The sequence below is a fragment of the Montipora foliosa genome, chromosome 3 (assembly GCF_036669935.1).
Source record: "Montipora foliosa isolate CH-2021 chromosome 3, ASM3666993v2, whole genome shotgun sequence".
NCBI classification, from domain to species: Eukaryota; Metazoa; Cnidaria; class Anthozoa; order Scleractinia; family Acroporidae; genus Montipora; species Montipora foliosa.
The window spans coordinates 30,427,430-30,447,429 of record NC_090871.1 but is presented as its reverse complement, the minus strand read 5'-3'; the positions used below and the strand labels follow the sequence as shown (position 1 = coordinate 30,447,429).

Sequence of the window (20,000 nt, the reverse complement as noted above, 5' to 3'; positions counted from 1 at the left end):
CCCAAGATTTGCATAGACATTTGTTTAAATTTCTCATGGGACATCTTCATGTTCCAGGAGAAATGGCAAAAAAAGTTTGGTGGTTGAGAGAGGTGTATTATGGGATATAGAGAATGGTTTCGAGTGATGCAGACATATTTTTTCTCCATGTTTAAATAAGGAGGAAATTGAACAATAACTAAGTTGTACTTAAACGCACTTAATAGACGTGAAGTTGAATGTATCAGGCTTTCTCCTTATTAGACATGAAAGCGACGTTAACGTTTGTATTATCCAATGAAAGAATGTTGCGTTAATGAAAATGGTCGCCTGTTGATGCAATAGGCCACTTTGAAAATGCCATAATACTCCTTGTTTGCCCTTCAAAGTTTTGCATGAGCATTGTTTAAGAGAAACTGGAAACATTGCTTATGCAAAATTTTGGCGGGGCAAACAAAGAGTATTATGGCATTTTTGAAAGTTTCCTCTAGAGTGTTTTCACTCACGTGATCAGTAAGTATTCTTGTTTTTCCACCGGCAAAAGAATACGTTTGCATGATAAGGTCTCAATTCCTGAAGGATTAGTTGAGTATACCAACATGGCTGCCGTGACGTCACGTGAAAACACTCTATTGAATGTAAGTGTTTATACAAAACTCCATGAAAATTCACATACAGTGAAACGATTGTATAGATTGGCAAAAAGGTTTCCACATTACTCTTATTGAAGTTGATTAATGGGGAAACGATGCAAATGCGTCTTGGTTAAATGTGAGAACCTTAGGGTTTCAAGAAAGCGCATCAGCCCAGTGCGCTCTTATTCTCTTGACGTCACCAGCCTTAAAGTAGTCACATCCGTGAAAGATCTGGGTTTCATGGTTACCAAGAACCTAACTTGGTGTAACCATGTTAGATATGTGACTGCAAAAGCAAACAGTATGCTTGGTTTTATTACGAGGAACTGTGCCGGAATAATCAATAAAGATGAACTTAAGCTGCTGCACATTTCCTTGGTACGTTGTCAAGTATGGGCCCCTCAAACATCAATGCTGATGATGGAGGTTGAAAAAGTCTAAAGATGTGCTTCACGCTTTATATGCAAGAACCATGAATTATCTTACAAAGACAGACTTACTAGTCTTAACTTATTACCAATTAATTTTTGGCTTGAATATCTACACATATTAGTTGCGGTTCCACTAGACCTTTTGCCCACGGGACAGTGAGACTTTACCCATGGGAAGTCTGTGTTTTGTGTGTAACCTCTATTCCCAGAGTGAAACTGTGGATACATCAAAAAGAACAAAAGAATTACCCATGACGTTTCCCGAACCACGTCGTAGGGTTTAGTCTTGATTTATCTAACCACAAGAGTAGTTCAACCAATCGGGTGGAAGAACAAATTAATTCCGGAAACCGCAGCGCGTGCTGGGCACATTTTTGTGGTGTTGCGCTGAAATTGCGGCAAATATCCTGGCACGTACCAAATTCATTACACGTGGTATTAAAGATGGCCAACTTTCGAGGTTCAAAGCAAGTATATTTTACTTGTCTTTGCTCTAAATAACCATTAATTCGATTTCTTTTAGTGCGGCAAAGTTTTGTAACGTCTTTTTTTAAAATTTTTTCACAGCAACTTTAGACCAGACGATTCTGAACGAGATGCGCCATTGTACAATGGTTTTTTTTCCCCAAAGAAATCGGGAGCAGCAAGATTCGTCAACACCATACGCTCTATATCCATTTTATTCAAGTTTTTTATTCAAATACTGCCAGGTCAAAAGTTGACCTTGGCTAATTATGTGCAATGTAACCGGAGGACTAAACCTGACCGGAAACCCAAACCGATCCTAGCCCGAGGCAATTACCCACAGGGTTGCCTCGGGCAGAAGGCGAGTGTAAACGCAAACTAGGGTATATAAATATTTGCATTGATAATTACGTTTCCTTTTGTACAGGTAGCTTGCGCCGCGGTGCCTCTGGGATTTCGTTAATAATGTTTATGCTAAGATACCTCTTTTTAGAGATTCATTTTTTGCAAGAATATCAAATTTATGGAATGCCTTACCTTCTGACAAAATCTGAATGTTAATGTTTTTAAGAATAAGTTAAAAACATTTTACTTCACTAGATTACGTGTTGTATTCGATGCTGATGACGCTCGTACTTTGAAACTTGCCTGCTGTAGATGTCGTAGGATTAATAGTTTAGTTGGATGTTCTTGCTGATTTTTTTTTTTAGAAATTACCAGCGGGTAGGGATTGCTGTAGTTAGTTTCTATGTTCATGGTGTGGGTTGGGTTGGGTGATTTACCTTGTAGGCGACTTAATGTTCTATTGTGTTGTCACCTGCCTTCGTTGGCAAATTGATTAAATAAAATTAATAAAAATTCAATGTTTCTCCTTATACTAAAAGCGTTTATGTTAGTCGTTTTGGTGTAAATTAAACGATTTGCACGCTATTAGCTGAACTATTCACGCAAATGAATTAATATGAAAGCAAAAGGTGTAATCATGTTTTATTAGGGATATATCGAATTTACATGTTAAATTGAGGTATACTTTCTACTGTTTGCTACAACTTAAAATGATTACTTGTAAATACGATATACATTTCAAATGGTTAGTGGAATAAAAGATATCGCAATACCAACAGTAGCTCCTAAAACTTCCGCTAGCCAAACAAGTTGCGAAACGATAGGACATGTGTCTTTCCTCTGTCCCATGATAAACGATTGACAGCTTGATGCCATGGCAACGTAAAGAAAGCTATTCGAAAGCGCCAACGTGAAGTATATAGCTATCGTGAAGAAATTGTGAAATAGTAGGAAAGGCGCGCGGATGAACAGGGCAACTGCAATAACAAATCCCACGCAGAGAATCGCAGCTGATAAATAACAAAATGTTACAACGCTTGAGTTTAGTCTAGTGTCAAAGCAACGTAAACGAAATAGCAATCCTCCGAGTACATTCCCAAGTCTAAAAACACCCACTAAAACTGTGACTAGATAGTTTTTCCAAAATGGTGCGATACTGGAACCTGAACTTTCAATGGTTGCCTCGTGGGTAAAGGGTGAAAGCGACAGCACATAATAGCTTTCAAGTGAGACAGTGAACGCAGCAAACAGACACCATTTCACTGCGTGGTATCGCCGTTTAGTGGTTTGTGGCACTGATCCTAATGTTATGTTTTTTGAACTGTGAGCAGCGCAGTCTCTTCCAGCAAATAATTCGTATATTCCACTTCTGCTGAGTGTTATAAGAGCAATCAGTCCAAGTAAGATTGCCATAGACACTGCACCGAACAAAGCTAAAAGACAAAGTTCGTTGTTTTTGGTCAGCGGTGAATTGGTGGAGTTGAGTCCTGTCGACAAAATTAACACGATTTGAAGTACCACTGGGAAAATAATACCCAGACCTAAAAAAGATAATATAGAAGATTAGGACATAATTTATCTCGTATTTCTCCGTCGTTGTCTCTTAAAGCACAAAGGGCAAAGACGAAACTCGGCTGCTTTCTGGGCAACACATTTAACAATCAGGGGAAAATAGGACGAGGTACATTTCCAAATAGACCTCATTCGCGCGTACATTTTGTTTTCCCAATTCAGATCATATGACGATACTCAGGAGATTCGGACCTTTGTTTTGTTCATTTTAAGATGGCTCAAACCGGTTCCAAAAATCTGGAGCTTAAAAATGCATTGTGTGAGTGCGGCTTAATTAGTATGCAGCACGAGAGTTTTTGGCTTCCAGGGGCTATGGGTTTCCGTGGTATTTAACGCTGGTTAGCGCTAACCATGCTTCGAGCAACCCGGGCCAGATTGTCAAATTCGTGTTCTGCATACTAATTAAGCCGCATTCACACACTGCATTTTTAAGCTAGCGAGTAAATGACGTCACTTTCTCCTCGATCCAGATCACTGAAAGCTTATCAGTCGAAACTGCACCAAATAATGGTGGACCGTTAAATAAAAAAAGGTGGATAATCGTTCATTGCTGTCCTTCAGTAGCATATTGAGAGAAATAATTCCAAGTTCGAGTGAGGCCTAACACTACTGTGAAGTTTTTAAGTACCCGATTATTCCATCAGAGACCAACCCTAGTATTGGAATTGGGTCCACACAAAGACAGAGAAAACTCTGACCAGGGTGGAATTTGAACCCACGACCTTCGGATTTGATCACCGTTGCTCTACCATATGAGATAGGCTACCACTGAGATGAATAGAGTTAGATGAGGAGAGGCATTTCTGAGCAAAACGTTCATTGAAAGCGTTGAGATCTCAGAATACATTTTTCAATCTGGTTGTCTCTTGGATGTGGTCTTTGCAAAAATCGAATGATCCGGGTTTTAACTCCTTCTTTCTTATTGTTAAATTTAAGGTAGGTTCAACTTAAAGATAGGTCCTTTAGACTCTTATGAACGATTGCCTGTTGTAAATTGTTTTAACCCAGGAGTCATATCGCAATTGAAGGGAAGCTCCACAAAATCGACAAAATTAACTCAAACCACAGAACATCATGTTCACAATCCAGACTGCTCGAATACTTGGTTTGGTTTTCAAATTTCCAATTTTGAATAATTGTGACGTGTCAGGGATGCTCTATAGGCCACTTCAGAAAATACCATAATACTCTTTGTTTGTCCCTCCAAATTTTGCATAAGCATTGTTTCCAGTTTCTCATGGGACTTTTACAATGGTCCCAAGAGAAGACAAACACAATGCTTGTGCAAAATTTGGGGGAACAAACAAAGAGTATTATGGTATTTCCGAAGTGGCCTATTATTTGAAAACAAAAGCTCATTAAAGGAGAGTTTCACGTCTCTGCGCATGAGCAAACTGTCACGTCATCCCATTTAATTCCATTGTCATTGCAACAATCGAAAGCACTGATGCAGGAAACAGAAACAATGCCATAGAAGTAGAATTACTAATCGGAATTACTTTTGCAATCGTTTCCTTTGTGTTATGAACCTTACTGCCTGTGCGTTAGGACAACTCGTGCGTAGAATAAAGTGTTCTACCCGTGCAATAAATTCGGTGGTCAAAACTAAATTTGAACCCAAAGTATTTTCCACCAAATTTGGCCCTCAGTCATTCAGTGTATACGCTTTAATACTCTCAGCGACTAATGAACATCACCTGTTTCAGTAAAAAACCGTAAAATTTACAACTGCTAGCGCCAAAGCTTGGACATGCGCAAAACCGTGGAACTCTCCCTTTAAGCCTGATTTACACTGCGACATAAGCATAAGCATAACGAAGTTCAAACTTGTTGCATAAGCATAAGAGAAGTTACATACGCAAGTGCAGTAAGCTCCAGGAAAAAAAAACTCGCAAGAGAATGAGATGAGCCACGTTCCAAAATGGCGGACGGTCTTATGCTTATGATGTACCGGTTTACACACTTATTAGCGTGACATAAACAGAGGCATAAGAAATGGAAACGATTCCTTTTTCTTATGCTTATGGCTTTGTCACTCCCCGTTTACACAGCTTTTGCTTATGCTTATGCTTATGTCACATTGTAAACCAGGCTTTAAAGGAAACGTAACACGTCAATATTATTCAAGGTGGCGGCGCCCGGAAATTTGAAAGTGAAAATAAGTGATATACTCTTTTTTTCGATACAAACACCTTTTTCAAGAAAATTGTCGAGCAGATTTGATTGCAAATATCATTTTAAGTGAAGTTATGATCCTCGCAGTTGTTCTCTTTATTTTCTTTATTTAGCGGTTTGAAATATCACAGGTAAAGCGCTCTTGAAGTAAAGTTTTATTTTCCCGGCTTACCCTGCTAGTGCTTGTGTTTGCGCAGGAGCTTACGACTCGGAGAGAACAACATGTACCTCTCGATTCAGTTGTCGTCTCTTTTTCAAACCTAGTTATTTTTAGTATACAAAAATTTGGTTTTATCAACGGAGTTGATAATGTAAATTGGCCACCGTACAGAGATTCTAAAAGCTGACGTTTCGAGCGTTAGCCCTTCGTCAGAGGGAATCCACATATTGCCAAAGCCCATATTGCATCCCCTCTGACGAAGGGCTAACGCTCGAAACGTCAGCTTTTAGAATCTCTGTACGGTGGCCAATTTACATTATCAACTCCGTTGATAAAACCAAATTTTTGTATACTACTTCCCCACCGACGCAGCACCACAGTTTCTTTAGAAACTACCCCTTCATTCATTAGTTATTTTTAGATTGCTAATTGCTGCCTTTAATCGAACATTGATTTATACAGATGAGACATGATCGCAGATCGTGTTCACATTAAAGCCGAAACACGATTAGAGTAAACATGTTTGTTCTTGCATTTATCACATCAGATGTCGGTTTGAAACACGTTTCATGGATGGTTGTATAATTTATGCTATCGCATGTTACTCGCATAAACTTGTTACACTTCAGCTGTAGAATGGTACTGTAACAGTTGCCTTCATTCTTTGGTTTTGTGTCAATTTTCAAGACCTTCGGAGGAGGAGGGCTATGCAGCGTTTAACGAGGAGACGGCATTTGCACTTTCTTCGGCACAAGATATTCCATAATTGCCGTTGTAGTTCTTCATCGGCCCATATTGCAACTAGACATTTGGCCTCATAATAGCCCCAATCTTGGTTCTTTTGGGCACTCGCCTCCTCTCCGCATCCATCCACCATTTTGAACGTGTTTGGTCTGAGCATGATTGAAACTTTCTTGCGAGGTTGCTTCAATCATTCTAAGAATAATTATGTTTCAACCATGATTCGCGCAATGCACTGTGAAAACTTTTCATAACGAACCATGTTTCATTAGGGATCAGACTAATCATGTTTCGGTCTAGTGTGAACACTGTATAAGATAGGTATATAAGAAAACTATAACTCTTAAAAATGTGTAAATGAAAGTTCCAAATATGTGGCTTCAGGATTACGCTTTTACGCGCGCATGACACTAAGGAAACTATTAATCGGTGAATAACGTGAATTTAGCCTGCTGCAAACAATATTAAATCTACGCTTGTTACCCTAACCCTTCTTGATTTCCTTTGGATCGGAAATTGTCTTACTGGACAGTTCTGTAAGGGCCGATTTACACGATACGATTTTGTCGCATGCGACAAGCTCACGACAGGCCTACGACATGACTTACGATTGCCGCAGCGTTTTAAAACATGTTTTAAAATGCTACGACATTTTTTCTGACGTACACAACAATCGTAAATCATGTCGTGGGCCTGTCGTAAGCCGTTGTCGCATGCGACAAAGTCGTTCCGTGTAAATCGGCCCTAATAATTCTTAGGGCCAATTTACACGATACGATTTTGTCGCATGCGACAAGCTCACGACATGACTTACGATCGTCGCAGCGTTTTAAAACATGTCTTAAAATGCTACGTCACTCTTTCTCACGTACACAACAATCGTAAATCATGTCGTGGGCCTGTCGTAAGCCGTTGTCGCATGCGACAAAGTCGTACCGTGTAAATCGGCCCTTACGATATGCTACAGATATTGTGGATTGTCATGTTTTACTTACTTTCACCGTAGCGTATTAATGAGCTCACTTCGCCACCAGGAAACAGGACAATCACGCGACCGAGCAGTGAAAGACTCAGACCTGCACACCAACCATTGAGTGTTACAACACCATAAATGGTAAAAATTGACGTTGTGAAACCAGCTAACACAAGGCCTGGAATGACGGCACCGCAAACGATCATCAAAACGAGGCAGATGGGTACTGTCGGAAGGAATGGGACCCAGTGTTTTTTACCGCATAATATTAGCAACATGGCAGCCAAAAATGGAATATGATGACAAATTCCTGTTAAGGCAAATAAAGGATATTTCTCGTCATTCCTTTTTCAACAAGGAAACGCCTAGGCTGTGAAAGCCCATTTTGTCCAAATCAGCATGGTTTTCCAACCAAAAACGATAGTGGTTCGACTTCAAAGTAGACAATTGGTTTTGTGAAAAACTGGTCGCTTATGAGAAGTGGTTCGTGAACTGTGTTGTAATCTCCCCTCGTTACAATTTTAAAACGAACATAAACAAACTGTTACTGATGACCGAACGCAAGAATAGCCGCCAATAAATATCTTCGGGCTAATTCGCCTGACCAACCTTCTTAAACAGCTAAAATTCTTTCAATTTCATACGCTACTAGTAAGGCTGATTTGCACATCGGATGAAAAATTAATTATTAGCGGTCATGTTTTTGCGAACCAAATTCCACCATGGGCCCGGTTTACTTCAAGGTGTGTTTTCCCGACCTATGCAAATTATGGCACAAAACAAGGATAAATCTGGATAAAACAAGGTTCGTAACTTACATGTCCGCCCTGAAAACGGCGTTTGTATGAGGTGTGTGTGTGCTCCACTAGGGTATAACAAAGTACTGATTCATTGTTCGCTTGGTCTTACAGTAAATGCATTGTAAGTATAGCTCGTAAAATCGATTTTAATTCGCCCACCAAGGGTTCAATGCCAGTTTTTATTTTGTTTTAATTTAATTGTCTTTAGAGAAACTAGATGCCTGAATGTTAACCGGTTGCGACTTCCCTTGTCCCATGGCTGAGATGGTATGAGGCATGGGTCTATTCCTGAAATGACGTTACAAAATGCTTTGCGTCCCTTCGTGACGTCATTTCAGGAATATACCCGTGCCATTTCACCATCTCGGTCATGAGACAAGCAACTGACAATTATGTAAACTTTACGCAACCTATGCGGCCTTTTAGGGGCAAAAACTACAACCGGTTAACGTAAGTGTTTTATGGGGCCGAAATTTGATTTTTCTGGAAGAAAAGAATTTTGAGATTGGAGGCATTTTAAGCGAAGGTCATTGATACTCAACATACGCTCACTAAACCATGAAAGTAATTTTTTTAGACCATTTTTCAGTTGTAGCTAGGTTACCCGGCCTAAGAATAGAAGCGAGGCTGCCGTTGACCCTGCTTTGATACAAACCTTTGTTCTTTTCTAAAAGTAATGTAGACTGGCTAATTAGAATTACAACAACACGATTTACATGATAAAAGCAGTGAAGTTCTGTATCAATACATGGTCACCGGCAGCCTCGCAGCCATTCTTAGGCTAGGTCACTCGGCTAACAACTGTAAAATGGCTTATTTAAATGTTATCTTTGAATGGTCAGGTCAGCTTGCGTTTCGTCATCTTTTTTGTTTTTCCAACATTTTCCTACTCAAACGTAAATTTTAAATCTTATGAGGCATCTGGTTCTATATCTTCTATTTCAGAATCTTCTTTCTGATAAGCAGTTGTGGTTTCTAATGCAAATTGTAATTTTGTCTATTCTCTTCCTGCGTTTTCTTCTTTTGATTTAGGTATTTATAGAGTTTCAGAGAGGAAACATGCGTTCGTTTTAATTATGCGATTTGTCAAACGTTACTTCAAGGTGGCAGAAAGCGTTTCAACAATTTCGAGGGAATGACTTATTAGAAGAACTTGTTTAACTCTACGACACTGTATCGTGTAAAGGCAATTTTATGGTACCAAATTAAACATCATTAATTGCTAAAAAAAGATGCACTCGTGCATGTGAGGTGTTTCTGAATCCGCTCCAGATACTTTTATCTTAGTGTGTTAATCACTTCACAATAAAAATTGGGGGTCACCCGGTTCGTTTTTGGCGATATAAGCATTTAAAGACAAAATATAGGGTTGCCATAGTAACCTGTTACCTTCATTTTATTAAGTAATTATTGGTGGTTCATATGGTACCATAGTTATGAGAAACAGTTTGGTAGATTCAATCCTTCTAAATAGTGTAGTTTGTTGAAAGTATTGAAACTGATTTGAGCCTCCCAAGATTGAAGCGGGTGATGGACTCTCGCGCCTCCTTAGTATGCAAAAACCAAATAAAGTTGATTCATATTTTAGTGTTGATGTGATCATGACAAAGAAAAATCACGATATGCTGACTCTGGAAGGAACAGGTGTGCCTGCCACTCGAACGACTTTTGCTTCGCCGGTTACGCCGTATACAGATAGAAATTTAGTTCTAGTTCAAGTATGTGATTTTTTCAAGCGAGAAATAAATTGAACTCAGCATCCTGTGTCATGTGCGCTTTATGGAATTCAGCCCGTATATGTTGAGTTATCCCCACTACAAATTTGCCATACTAATTATAATTTACCTACCTATTTTCGACAAGACGTGGTTCCCGAGAATTGGCAGAAAAAACGCAACACTGATCAAAGATGCGTTAAATGTTAACACAGGGGCAGCACCAACGGCAATGAAGTAAAGTTTCTGCAGTGTCGTAAAATGAACACACGATGGTAGCCTCTTATAGGGCGTGAGGGAAAGTCGGCAAATGGAGTTTTTAGGTAATGTCCTTGTAATTACATCGTCTGTTATCAACGTTATTTGCGATGCATGAGCGGAGCTGGGTTTCGATGAACTTTCCCAAGTCTTTTCTTCGAAACTCCCATCAATAGTGAAAGCAGAGTCATGCGATGTCAAAAGATCTTCAGATTTGTCGCTCGAAACGTATTTCATTTCACATCCGTCAACGAGAATGTAACCAGCGTTCATTTTTTTGGCTTGACTTTCTCTAGGAGTTCGGAAAACTTGATTCGATAAGTTTCTTTGGTCCATAAGCCTAGATTCGCTACCAAATCTGTTGTTAAAGCAATTATCTTCTGTCTGGGTATCATGAAATCTTATGCTCTCGTCCAAGTAGTTTAACGCCTGTAATTCTAACGCGGAAAATGATAATTCTCCGAAGTCCTCCCCAGAATTTGAGCAGTCTGCCTGGTGTTTTGCCATTTCAGTCTAGATGAAGCAGTAGTCGGCAACTGATTCAATCAATGCCTTCGCAGGTTCGTAGCCTTTAAATAGAGGCCAATAGGCGTTGTCAAATTTAGTTTGGTTTGCTCTCTGATTGCCACCGGGTCAAATGTACCACAAAGAATTAAAAAGTAAAAAGACATTACTTTACATAACAATATGACCTTTTGTTGAACGATGAATGACAACCAAAAGGAAATCAAACGGAAATTTGAATAACAACCATTCGATGTGCAACGCTGAGTTCATAACAATTGATTCCTCTCGTCTTTTAAATTTAAACCTTAATGAAGACGTACCAAATAGATAATGAAAGAAAACTTTTAATTAATTAATTTGCGCCCAATCACGCACTGACAAAGGTCAATCTTTGCTTCAGCCCTATACTAGTTTCAGAATAATTCCTGTAAACTAATTACTAAAATGTTCGCCGATTTTATAAATTCAACTTAACGAATAAATGGATCTCTCAAAGCATACAACCACACCGCGGACTGGATTTACAAATGTCTAAATCTACTGATCCTACGATCTATTGTACGATCGAAAGAAGCTAAGCTGCAAAATTAAACACAGTAACGTCACATTCTTTACTTACTGTGATTCATCACAATACGATGTCACCTGGGATTTTTCGTGGCTGAGCCTCCATTAATATTAATTCCAAATCAACCAGCTTAATGAGGAATAGGCAATAAGTTAAATACATTGGCAGATGAAGACTCCGGAACTTTTTAAATCAGCTGTTAGAGCTTATCTTATGTCTGTTGAATTACTGACTATTTGTTTCTATGGTTATGATTGACAGCATTTTATTTATTTATTTTTATTTACTTGTAGTTTTCATGGCGTTAATGGCAGTTGTAGATCTACATGTTCATTACCCTAAAATATTCTTGCTGCATGATAAAAGAATTACATGGAGGCTTCGCAGGATGTGGGGCGTTTAATGCAATAGTTGTCTTACTGCTTAAACAACCTGGCGATTGGAGGCCAGAATTTATTTTCCTTGAACAACAAATGAAGTTTTGTGAAATGCTACGAGAAGGAGTGTTTTATTGGATATCCAATTACCGAGAAGCGAGTTGAAAAACGAGGCCGAAGGCCGAGGTTTTTTAACCTGTTTCGAGGTGGTTGGATACCTGATGAAACACTCTTTCGAGTGTATCTCTTTCGAGATATTTGGGATCAAAGTTGGCGAAATGTTGTGCTAGTTAAGACCACATATCCAAACTTCCTTCACGGTAGTGATTTCTTTTGTTTTTGGCATATGAATTATTAACTTGAGTTTGAGAACTTCAAATGAAATATCGTGATATTATTAATCAAACTTGAAAAGACCTGAAAAGGACCTGTGGGTGGGAGTAACTTTTTATGTCAAGAGAAAATGAGGGTTTCCTTTATTTTCTATTCGTCCTGTAGAGTATTAAACTGTAGCTTTCGTTAGAACAACAATCAAACTAGGAAGTTTAATATGTATATCAAAAGAAACTGCCTTTATCAGGGCTGTCGGATTTTTCTCGAGTATCCCCCAGTCAATAACGTGATTTCATTTAGGGGCACCCAACGATAATATAGTTCAAAACCACTTAAACATAGCATTGTTAAACGTATTTTAGTATTTAAACCGTAGATATCCCCTAAAAATTTTTCATCTGTTCGGATTTCGTAGCTGAAAGGCTAGTGATCCGAAGGTTATAGGGATCAAAACTTACCTTTTCGAAAATTTAAGCCAGAAAAAAGGCTCCCTGACCTTTTTAAGGTAAACATCCGTTAAAAATGGGCAATTATACCATTTTTCAGATGTTTGAAACTCCTAGGAGAGGCAGGCAAGCAAGAAATTTTACAGCAAATGTTCTAGATCTTAAATCGTCTTCCAAACAGATATTTTCCGAAAACTGACGTTGGGTGCCCCTGTTCATTCATTGGGGTTAACAAGTAACATCACTTTAACTACAAATAGATGAGATCCATAGTTACAACCAATTTTAGAGTCATTCTGAAAACTCTGTTGGAATGTTATATTCATATCATATATCATTTCGTTCGTTCATTCATTCATCACGGGAACATTTGAAGCCACAAATTACCAGCTCCCAACATAGCTCAGTTGGTTAGAGCGTCGCACCGGCATCACGAGGTCACGGATTCAAACCCCGTCGAAGCCAACCACTTCGAAGGAACCGTTTTTATCCACTTAACCACTAAAGATCAACTGACTAAAAATTTGCCGATTATTTACCAAAACTAATTAGTATATATATAAAATCATTGCTGAATAATGGTCGAGGCTAAAGCTTGATTTTAAAATGGTTAGCTTTCTCTTAAAGTTGGGTAACCGACATTTTCCACTGTGTAAGCTTGCTTCCTGGCGGCTGTTAATACACGTTTACAGCGGCACTTTTGGAAGAAAAAATTATTGACATTAATAAAAAATGACATCCTCACAATTAATGATGTGGTAGTCTAATGGTTAAGTGAAGGGGTTATTAATTACATGTTCCCAGGTTCGAGTCCTGCCACAGGCGGCCCAGAGTCGGAAGGTAAACAATTCTAAGGATTTGTATGGGAATTTCGATAACAGACTGAAAAAGATATTTACCCGCAAAAGTTCTCAATAAAAAAGCCGTACTTTATTGTCATGGTGAATTTCTTGCTTTTTGTGTGGTTTTTTGCCTGATTGAATGCGATTTAAGCGACTTCTCAAATTCCCGAGTCGTCACTCTTCCCTAAATAAAGCTGAATAAAGGAATGGCTGGCAACTCATTTCTAACTTACCTCAGATCTCGCCGAAAAAATTCACACTTCTCCGGCATCAGTCACGCTCAAACTAGTGTGAATTTTTGTCGGCGAGATCTGAGGTAAGTTAGAAATGAGTTGCCAGCCTTTCCTTTATTTAGGGAAGAGTGACGACTCGGGAATTTGAGAAGTCGCTTAAATCGCATTCAATCATACGGTGGCCCATATCTGCCACGGCAAAACTTACTTTTCCACGGCAAAACTTACTTTTCCACGGCAAAACTTACTTTTTCACGGCAAAACTTACTTTCTCACGGCAAAACTTACTTTCTCACGGCAAAACTTACTTTCTCACGGCAAAACTTACTTTTCTACGGCAAAACTTACTTTCTCACGGCAAAACTTACTTTTATACACGTCGTAACATCGGAAGAGAATCCAACTGTCTGGGCTTTTCTTTTTGGTGATGGTGGGGTGATAATGTTTTACATCAAATATTACAGCAATTGTCTTCGGGCGCTCGACTTTCTTGATTACACTCGTTTGTTGATCTCTTAAGGGTTCGTTCGATTGACCCTATTACGGAATAAAAATAGGTGCAGTGATGATTTGAAATAGTATGTTTGGTGTAGTTTTTACTAGTAAGCAACTATAGGATGTTGAAGGTATGTTTAAAATTTCATTTCAGTAAGTTTTTCGTTTCCATGTGAATCTCTGTAAAAGCGAAGGATTTCAGAATTCAAATCTGTGTATTCCTATTCCGGAATAAGGCCGATCGAACGCATCCTTGCATAGGTACAATACTTATGGAAAAGCATTTTACCACACGGAAATGAAAAATTTTCTTATCAGATCCCTCTTTCTAAAAACATACAGGAAATAGGTAATATCTAAAACAATTTTCAGCTTATTTCAAATCAAAACAATTTCTTCTCAAGTACTTATAGCGGTTACCATTCACACGTGCCCCTCAACGACTTCTTGTTTCATTTTTCATTTTTCGGGTGGACGTCAGTCAATCAATTTAGTTTCGTAAAATGAAAACAAAATCGTTGAGGGCGTGTGACTGATAACCGCTGTAAGTTCAGATAACTCTTGGGAGATTCAGCGTGAATAGACTCATCTTTCCCTGTTGTAAAGTGTGACTATTTTACCTTAAAAAATGACGAATCATACGCATATACGAGTGCAGCCAGAGAGAGTCTAGTTGAACTCACGGTCAACACATCGGAATGGAAAATGATCTGCCGTAACACAAATACACTGGGTCTGTTATCGATCTTCCAGGCGCTTCACTCTATACTGGGTGCAATAAGTATAACAACTTTCTTGATTAAAAAAAAAGAAAGAAAGAAATGCATTCGATCAATTTCTAAAGAGAAAATGCTGTGAAAAGTGCTGTTGGATTACGACTTCGTTCACAGGACATATATTATGGCCTCCTTCTGCCTTGTAGGCAGTTGATCATTGGTATATGCACTTCGGCTCGTGACTGCGAAGACCGATTCTGGAGATGCAAGGCCTGTGGCAGTGTAAACACTGCGTAAATTATCGCGTTCGACGCGTGGAAGTCTTCTTCCTCTGTGTCTTTTCCACCCAGGTCCTCATCCTCTCTACCTCTGCCCGTTTGCAGCCCGTCTTTACAGCTACCCTCGACTTAACACGGTCGTCAGCCAGCCATTCCGAGTTGCCGACACTGATTCAACGTGGCTGCCTTCATGTCTCGTTTACAGACGTCTTTGTAGCGAAGAAGCGGCCGACCTGTCGATTGTTTGCCTTGAGACAGCTGTCCATAGAGTAGGTCTTTTGGAAGGCGCTCGGGGCCAATGGCCTAGCCAACGGCGTAGTCTACGCTCTGAGAGGAGGTACTGGATAGTTGGCAGTTCTGCAGTTTCAAGTACTTTCTGGTTGGTGATTTTATCCCTCCAGGTGATCTCAAGAATTTTGCGGAGGAATCTGAAGTGGAGTGTGTTTAGTCTAGCTTCTTGTCTCGTGTATGTAGGCCATGTCTCTCTCCAATACAACAGAGTGCTGAGGACGCAAACAGAGCATTCAAGTCACTATTCAGGGAGAAATTGGAGGTGATTGTTGAGTTAAGGTACTTGAAGGCGTCCAAAGAGTTGAGTGCTTGGTTGCTGATCAGGATGGTCGGCTCAGCATCGGTCCCCGGCATTGCCAGTACCTCAGTCTTTATGATGATGGTAAAGCCAAAGTCCTGGCAGGCAGTCGCGAAGCGGTCTATGATCGCTTGTTGTCCGCTCTCTGTGTGACTGACAAAGGCAGCGTCGTCGGCAAAGGGCATCTCTCTTAACAGCACTGTCTTCACTTTTGTCTTAGCGCGGAGACGAGTCAAGTTCAGTAGCTTTCCGTCGTGGCGTGTACGGTGGAGAAGGCGTGTTGGAGGATGAGAGAAAAGAAAATACCAAACAGGGTGGGTGCCCACACGCAGCCTTGTTTATCTCCACTGCGAATTTTGAACGGGCGAAATCAAGAGTCCTGTTGGCGAAATATTATAACTAAAAACATACATACACACAATTAAACGAGATGCTTCATCAACTTTATTTATCGTCGACTTTAGGAGTACTTTACAAAATGAATCGTTGAGCTTATTGCTTTCCGTGGTAATTTTAGCCTTTCTACCACTTTCACTGTATTCCGGATTCCGCATTCCGTTTCCAGATTCCCTTTCCAAATTCTACGTTTTAGGCAAAAAGTAAGTTTTGCCGTGGAAAAGTAAGTTTTGCCGTGAGAAAGTAAGTTTTGCCGTGGAAAAGTAAGTTTTGCCGTGGAAAAGTAAGTTTTGCCGTGAGAAAGTAAGTTTTGCCGTGGAAAAGTAAGTTTTGCCGTGGAAAAGTAAGTTTTGCTGTGGAAAAGTAAGTTTTGCCGTGGCAGATGTGGGCCACCGTACAATCAGGCAAAAAACCACACAAAAAGCAAGAAATTCACCATGACAATAAAGTACGGCTTTTTTATTGAGAACTTTTGCGGGTAAATATCTTTTTCAGTCTGTTATCGAAATTCCCATACAAATCCTTATAATTGTTTACCTTCCGACTCTGGGCTGCCTGTGGTCCTGCGAGTCCAAACGATAGGGTTCTGCTTTTAAAAGAAATATGTTCATTTCCCATAATCCATATCAAGCTTTCAGTGTTCTGAAATAACGATAATAGTAAATTGAAAGCAAATTTTAAAAAAATTAACGATAATCGTCAATTCAAGGTAGTGAACATGCTGTCAGTGGTTAGAGCATCCGACTCGATCACGGATGGTCGTGGGTTCAAATCCCATCTGGGACTCGGATTTTCCCGAGTCTACATTTCTCCTTACATTTAATATCTATTGAAATAGGTGTATTTAAAGTTATTCGTTCTAGCAAAATTCGTCTTCAAGGAACAGTCATCAACATGTCTAAACCTGTACGGATCATCCTGTGAATTTAAGTTCAGAAACGGAGATCTATACAGTACGGGACCCAGTTCTCGGCCACACAAAAACGTAAACTTTTATTTCTTACCTTGGAATAGCCGTAAGGACTTGAAATTTCAAAGTCAACTAGCTTCAGCATTCAGTTTACACATGTAAAGCTGTCGACTGCTCAACGCTATTTTCTCCCGAGTAATACCGAAAATGGATTCTTCGCTCGTGGGCCCAGTTATCGGCCAGCGAACCCAGTTCTCGGCCACAAAAGAGTGCGCTCGATTCCTTGGAATAAACAACGTTTTATCACCAACTTTTGTTGTTAAGTCAGTAATAAGGCTTGTGTGTGATATTTTGACCACAAAGTATCCTTAACGAGCTTTGTTTCATGTTAGAAAAGGACGTTTTTGGCACAACTGCTCAAGAATGTTTTAGGAGTAAACTCATTAAAGATTAAAGATTAAAGAACTATTCGCGTCAAGTCAGTGTTACCACAGGAAGCCCACACAATCTTGTTATTTTATAGTAAATGTACTGGATTTACCGTTTGCTTCACCCATAGCGATATATCGTTAACTATGTATGTAAATCAATCATAAATAAACGTTGAATTACCTTACCTGTGGTTTATATTCGTCCTTTTACCTCATAAGCGGTTTTTTGAGCGATTTCCTTTTTTCCGAGTATAAATTTTGTTCCCTCCGATGTATGCGCTCAAGTTTGTCAGCTGGATAACTCAATTGGTTTTGCTAGTGTTTATCCACTGGATAGTGATTTATCCGGTGGATAGGGTTCTCCACCTTTTGAGCAACCGAGGCCTAGAGAACAGGCTAGCAGTCATGGGAACAACAGATCAAAATAACCTTGAGTCGCATGGCTGCAATCTAATATTATGGGGGACAGGGATTCGTTGTCTAAGTTAATATTCCCTTGACTAATGGTAACAATTAAGGATTATAAATGGCTAATTCGGTCTGTTTTCATGGTAAAATCAACCTATAACTAACTCTGTCAGTGAAAACACAGCAATACAAAATTGTCAGTCCTCTGGTCATGGGTTCCTGCTAATTAATTTCATTCTCAAAAATTGTTTTATAATTCAGAACATAAGATAATCAAGTGCATTTCTGTGAATGTCACTTCTCTCTAGAAAAGAACACAAGCGATCATTGAAATACAATAAATGAGACTTATTTATATCATTAGAAAATAAGCTTATGTAGATCAGAAAAATAAGTGGACAGCTAACACTGGGTCTTAATTCCACTATTTGACACAAAAGAAAAAGCATGGATGTCACAGGCAAAAAGGTTGTGTTTCACCAAGTAAACAAAACTCTTGATGCAACAAATCATTACTTTAATAAATCAACATGGCAGATCAGTGCTCAACAACACAAGACAAGTAGCATGTGTGCACCTATCCAGGCCTATCCACACAAAAAAAATAAATGTGTTGTGGATGATTATTAAGTAACATTTTCTGTTTGACCACCCTTTATGACATTTTAATTCTGCTACATTAGTAGAATAGGCAATAATTTTTTACAGTTGTTTGCTCAGTGACCTAGCCTATGAATGGCTACGAGGCTGCCAGTGAGCTTGTATTAATACAGACCTCACTTCTTTTATCATGTAAATTGTGTTATTTTAAATCTAATTAGTCTGCATTAACATTAGAAAAGCACAAAGGTTTGTATCAAAGCAGGGTCACCGGCAGCCTCGCTTCCATTCACTGGGCTAAAATGGTGCAAGACAAAAGAACCATTGCTATTCTGGTTAGGAATCCTGATTAGGTAGTGTAAAAGATGAACCCAAATTCAACACCAACAGTCATGAGGTCCAGAGATCTGGGGTTCAAGAAATCTCAAAAATTGCCTTATACTTTTTAAATTGGATAAAGGGGTTTAATTTCCTCGGGAACTGTGCTTCATCAGGGGCAAAGTGAAACACAGAAAAAGGTTGAATTTATCAAATGAGTTGATACAACAGTAAATTGATCACCATGGAGGCAGTGTGCCACAGTGATTAGGGTGCTTGCCTTGAGATCCTGGGGTCCCAGGTTCAGGTCAAGACCCGGTACAATCTCGTACCCAGAGTCCTTGGGCTTCTTGGTCAGCGGGTGAGCGCCCGGAGAGACTCTGGGATAATCGACTCCATTTTCCCAGAAAACGTGGGTTCCGGTCTTATTACGTATGCTTCAGTTTAACCGGAAACAGAAAAGAGAAAACCGTAAACAGTAGAAATGGCGGGTTACGCAAGCGGCCAATCAAAAATATAGTTCAAGTTGATTATCCCAGAGTCTCTCCGGGCGCCCACCCACTGGCCAAGAAGCCCGAGGTCTCTGGGTACGAGATTGGACCCGGTACAACTTTTCAGCCGCTCTTGTACATGGCCAACTGGTTTACTTTTATTTTTCTGTTCTGCCATTTTATTGATTGTCTTTCATTGACCCTGAAAAGCCCTTACGGGGAGTGGTCAATTAAGTATGTATTGTATCATAGAAAAATTTGAAACTGAGCTGACATAATTTTCGAGCATTAGCCCTTCATCAGTTGAAAGCCATTTAGGGAATTATGGGCTGTTGGTGTTTTAAATAGTGAAAGATGGGGCTACACTACTGGTGGGGAGTTAGCAATGTGGACAACAAGAATAAATTAGTTGAAGAAAAGCATTGGTTAATTCAGTGGGTAATGAGGCCAAGTAAATTACAGCTGTGGCCAGCATCTCGCTCTAAGAAATAAGGATATCTCTGCAATGGAATCTTAAATTCAGTTTGTTGCAATTTTCTTTAGTGCAGCAAATCCGGCCTTCTTCAGAAATGTTTCATTGCCATCAAATATGCGCATGAAACAGTTCACAAGCACTGAGACTTGTTTTCCATAAGACTTAATGACAGCTAACAACAATTTGGAAAATTTTACAGACTTTGATAGATTGTGTGACTGTTGCTCCAGAACATTTGAAAACATGCCAAACAAATCATCATCCAACTCTGGTTTTAAATCAACCACTGTCTGTACAACAGATACAGTGTCCTCTGTCCATGAGAAAGAACAGCCATT

The 20,000-nt window shown here is 39.4% G+C and overlaps 2 protein-coding genes across 2 annotated transcripts in view; both read right to left on the bottom strand.

The window, feature by feature from the left end:
• Positions 1-2,497: 2,497 nt before the first annotated feature.
• Positions 2,498-10,835, bottom strand: LOC137994725 (uncharacterized). Its single transcript, XM_068840326.1, has 3 exons — positions 10,126-10,835; positions 7,499-7,786; positions 2,498-3,396 (listed from the first exon to the last, which is right to left on the bottom strand). The coding sequence occupies exons 1-3, from the start codon at positions 10,754-10,756 to the stop codon at positions 2,594-2,596; spliced, it is 1,722 nt and encodes a 573-aa protein (XP_068696427.1). The 5' UTR covers positions 10,757-10,835; the 3' UTR covers positions 2,498-2,593.
• An 8,871-nt stretch (positions 10,836-19,706) lies between these two features.
• The window catches only part of LOC137995567 (uncharacterized), a 1,809-nt gene continuing 1,515 nt past the window's right edge, over positions 19,707-20,000 (bottom strand). The window contains exon 1 of the mRNA XM_068841094.1: positions 19,707-20,000. This exon is cut by the window's right edge and continues 1,515 nt beyond it. Within this exon, the coding sequence (XP_068697195.1) occupies positions 19,707-20,000 (294 nt within the window).